Source organism: Ricinus communis, chromosome 1, assembly GCF_019578655.1.
Source record: "Ricinus communis isolate WT05 ecotype wild-type chromosome 1, ASM1957865v1, whole genome shotgun sequence".
Taxonomy (NCBI): Eukaryota; Viridiplantae; Streptophyta; class Magnoliopsida; order Malpighiales; family Euphorbiaceae; genus Ricinus; species Ricinus communis.
Genome location: NC_063256.1, coordinates 6,335,971 through 6,340,824, shown reverse-complemented (window position 1 = coordinate 6,340,824; position 4,854 = coordinate 6,335,971). Strand labels below are relative to the sequence as shown.

The window sequence follows — 4,854 nt, the reverse complement described above, 5'->3', positions numbered from 1 at the left end:
TTTTCAACAACAGAATTACATCAAGCTGATGATGGCCGGTACATAATCTGGAGAACCATTAAAATGAAAGAATGGAATAAATGTTAGGTACATATTATGAGAGAGAAAACATGAAGAAAGGGCATTAATATCCAGAAGAAACAAAACTTCTTATATTTTCCCTGGATCATGTTATCAGGGAACTCATTCCTTTCAGGGATTCATGGAGGCTTGTATTTCCTCCAAAGTTCTTCCCTTGGTTTCTGGCACTAGCTTTGCTACAAAGAGAATAGCTCCAGCACAAAAGCTCGAGTACAGGTAAAAGGTACCTGAAATAAAAGTAAATGCCCACATAATTCAGATCATATTTGCTCAATTATATTGAACTCTGCTGAATCCAGAAATAAATTTACCTGAAGAGCTCCAAGCCATTAAAAAGTTGAATGAGTAGGACACTGTCCATGCACTAAACCAGTGTATCAGATTCACGAATCCTCCAGCTACTCCCTTAATATTTATGGGAATATCTGAAACAAAATACTGTTCTGTAACCATGCTCTACCTTACAAGATAACATTGATATCTGGCTTTTTTTGTCTTTACAAGTTGTAGAATGAAGAGAAATTTAAGGCAGAATTTAGTTATTTTGTTTCTGAAAATATAACCCATGGAATACCTCCCATCCCGATTGAGAACGAGCCGACATAAAGCTGATAAAATTTACAAATCATTATCAAAGTAATAACCCATTATCATTGCAAGGACTAAGGAGTACTGTTGCAAACTATATGATATTTTTAGATTTATAAAATTAATTTAATATATGATTCCCATAATTATTTTGAAAAATTAGTTATTTTTAAAAAAATTAAAAATCGATACTTTTAATAAATAATTAAATAAATTATCTATTAAAATTAATAGAATACAATTTTTAAAAAAGTCCTCGTATACTGTAACTTTATATTATTTTAGAAATTTTACCAATATGTGATTGATAATTTCATAAATAAAAGTGTTATATTTTTATAAGGAATATCAATATTTATCTTTTATAGGATAATGTTTATTATAACTATAGCAAAGTCCATTATGTGTTTCATTAATTTTTAAATGTTTATAATTTTAGTGAAGAATATTTATCATTTTTTATCTACATGTTCATTAATTTGTTATTGTCTATTCAGTAGTTATAACTTTATATATGTTTCTCAAATCACTGTGAAATATTTATGAAAAATAGAGTTATTGTTTTTGTGATGCATATTAAAATATTTTTTATAATTGATATAAGTATTCATCATTTATAAACATAATATTTATTAGTTTGTTAATATATATTTATAATTAATAAATAGTATATTCATTTATATATAATATAGATGTGATATATATTATATATATATATATATATTTAAAATTATTTTATAGTGTTAATATTTTTTTAGTAAAATAAAATAAATAAATATTGAATATTAAAATAATAAAATTTAGATATATAGTTAGAATTGGAATTCTGATGCGCTTATTACACCCAACTGGATCATATTAAAATGGATCTGGATCCATATGACATAAGGCCCCATTTAATGAAGAGTGAATTGCAAAATTATTCAATATGTTATGGCCCATTTAATTTTTAAAATAAATGGCCCATTGAGTCTTAAAAAAATACTTATATCATAGTTTGGGCTGATCTGGTATGCAGATTGCTTTATAGTACGCAACATTGATGCGCTTTTATAAAAAGAAAAAGAAAAATAAAAAAGAAAAGACTTCTACACATTTACGGAAGAGCAGTGGCAAATTTTGTTTGTACGGTCACTTCTTTTCTTTATGATTGTATTCTAAAATATTTTTGTCCGATTTTATTTTTAAGATATTTATTTATACAGTTATTTTCTTGAATTGTATTATAATATTTTTTAATATAATATAATTTATTATTATTAAATATATATTTTTAGTTCTATTTTAATTATATTTTAATTTTTTTAGGCCTTGGTTAGATGCTGGGAGAATAAGTGCCATATTCCTGGGCCCAATATTTGACACTTCATCCTTATTCTTCTTTTGGGCGGGAACTTGAGAAGATCCAACATTAGTAGTGTAAAGCTCCATATTTTCCTGGGATAACGCAGCAAATTTGTTATGCATGGAAGTTAGCCCAGATTTTATTGGAATATAAATTAAAATAATCTTTTTTGATATCTTATAAATTTACTGTTAGTAATTTTTTTAATAAAATTTTAACAGAAAAACTTATAATAATACAATTAAAATAAATAAAATTTCGATATTATTTAAATATACTTTTAGTATATTTTTTATTAGATTTTAAAAAATATAAAATAAAAATTGGAGTTACACTATTTATAAGATTAAAAAAATATTCTTAGAATATTTTGTTGGTATACCCTTTTTTTTATAAAATCTAAAAAATATCATAGAAATAAAAAAATTTAAAAATAGAATTTTTGACCATAAAATAATGTTCAAGAAAAAAAGTGCGGTGAAATTTCTTCATAAAAAAATAAAATAGATTTTTTTAAAAATATTCTAAAATCAACAAAAGATATTATTTTTTAATATTAAGTTCGTTTCAAAAATATTATTATTTTTATTTTATTAGTCTTCAGTGTGATTACAATTGTTTTTATTTTTTAATTATTTTCAATTACTCTATCTAAAAATAATTTAAAAATTATTAAAACTGTAATCTTAAGAAATAAAAAAAGAATTAATATTTTAACACTTTAAAAGCAAAAGAATAAAAATACATCATAAATTTGAAAAAAAACAACAACATAGGTTCATCATTGCACAAAAAAAAAAACTAATTACTAATTAGGCGAGTTTATTTTTGAAGCATTGATTGAGAAAAAAATAGAAAGGAAGTAAAGAAAGAGGCTCAGATTGCATTTTTTTCTAAATTTTAGAATTTTGAAAGTGAGATGTGCATTTCTCTAATGACAGACATGTCACTTATTCTTTTTTTTATTATTATTATTATTTTGGTCCCTCCTGTCAACTCAGGATATATGAGGAGAACAGAAAATAACGCACAGACCCCACAATTCATATAAGGTCTAATCCTATATGATCAAAAGGAAACAAAAAGAACAAGTTGGATAACAAAATAAACTTATGTACCTTCCCTCAACATCCTTGAAAAAGAAAAAGAAAAAAAAAAGAACTAATAAAATGAAAAGATGATGAGGGACCTAATACAATTGCACTCGACTGATGCCAGATAAATCATCTCCCCCATCCAAAAGCTTTTTCATTTTTAAGCAACAATGATAGCAAACTGCATGTCAAAGTGGCTAATGGATATGTTTCAATTGTTAATTTCAAATCATCCTGTTGACAGTGAAGTTTATATGTTGGCGGGGGCTACTCTTTTCATCTTTTGGGTAGTTAGGATCCTGGATTTTCCCCACTTATTAAAAGAAGCTTTCATTTTTAATTATATAGTCGATTGAGCAGCAACCAGAAATCATAAAGCATCAGGATCCGAGTGGCAGAGAACAAGTGATCGTGTCCCAGGGTTAACGTTTCCATCACAAACAAAAGAAAAAAGAAGAGTGAAAGTTCACCGTTGGGATAAATTGCAATCTTCTGCTCTTTCTGTATGAAAAGCCAGCAAAAAAGAAAGTATGAGTGGCTTTTGGAGGGTTTTACTGGTACAGTTAACAGAAGATGAATCTTTAGATCAAAATTACTTGCAGATTAACCTTTACATGTTACTCGGCTCACCCTTCGATATCAAGATTCAACTCATTATTAACATAAAAACATCAAAACCCTAAAAAACGAATTATTCTATTAATGAAACAAACTCTCTTTGGCATTATTAACGTTCCAAGTTTTCATATTCATCATATTTTTCATGACCATCATCCTCTAAATCTCGTACCATATTTTCAACATTCATCACTTTAGGAACTGTAACAACCAACTGCCCACCAATACACATCGCACTTGTTTTCTCCGCACACGCAGTTGAGGGAAGCCGGAATCGCCACGTGTCTATATTAACCTCCTCATCCTCGCAAGAACCAACATTACCACTGTGTGCAACTTTTAGTACTGAAATCTTTGTCACTCCCGGTAGAATCTTGATCACGTGAGCCCGGAAGTCGTCGGCTGCGGTTTCCTCACCATCGTCGCCGCTTGCATTGTCAGCGATAAAAAGGAAAGAATCTTGGGTTTCTTCGAGAAAAACGTCGGCATTTGAGTTGAAGGGAAGCTCGAGCACTTTGGCAAACACGTGAGGGAGTCTTTTAAGTTTCTTTGGGTTTGGACTAGCGGTGGTGGAAGAAACGACACCGTCATGATCGGAGACGATAAAATTTCGTTTCTTTAGAGTTGGGTGGACCTTCATTGTACTGATAACGAAAGCAAAGAAAGAAAGATGAAGAGGCTCGAATTGTTTTCTTGATTTGGGTACAGAGTTTCTTGGAAATTCTTGGAGTGGGTGGGACAAAGAATTAAAGAAGAGATGCTTGGCTTCGGAGTTGGTCTTTATTAAGGCTGTGTGTGGTGCTTTATAACAAAGAAATTGATGTGGAATCAGATTAATCGACAGTGAAAGAAGACGAGAAAATATCATACATGTGGTTTGAATCAGTTACTTGGCGAAGACGAAGTTATTTTTATAGCTGGGGTGGTATTATTAGGTTGATGTCTGTATAAACAACAAAACCTATAAACAAAACAAGAGGCCCTCTCATTGTATGCGATAGCGTGAGAGGTTTTGGTTCCATGTTGGGTACGCATGCAATTTTATTTTTGTGATAAACTGTATGATTCGGGAAATTAGGTGATGACTGATGAACCATTTTTGTACAGGTATTATTTATTTAATTGGTA

At 29.1% G+C, this 4,854-nt stretch overlaps 1 protein-coding gene and 1 non-coding gene across 2 annotated transcripts; both read right to left on the bottom strand.

Moving 5' to 3' along the window:
* Positions 1-669, bottom strand: LOC112535691. The gene is made up of 2 exons (XR_007217616.1): positions 393-669; positions 1-308 (listed from the first exon to the last, which is right to left on the bottom strand). It is a non-coding gene; the product is annotated as an uncharacterized LOC112535691 (transcript).
* A 3,002-nt stretch (positions 670-3,671) lies between these two features.
* LOC8285824 lies at positions 3,672-4,854 on the bottom strand. The gene has a single exon (XM_002524719.3). The coding sequence runs from the start codon at positions 4,592-4,594 to the stop codon at positions 3,836-3,838; it is 759 nt and encodes a 252-aa protein (XP_002524765.2). The 5' UTR covers positions 4,595-4,854; the 3' UTR covers positions 3,672-3,835.

What these genes read in the sequence shown, in the direction of transcription:
- LOC8285824 (XM_002524719.3), bottom strand. Translation starts at nt 4,594, where the DNA reads ATGATATTTTCTCGTCTTCTTTCACTGTCGATTAATCTGATTCCACAT.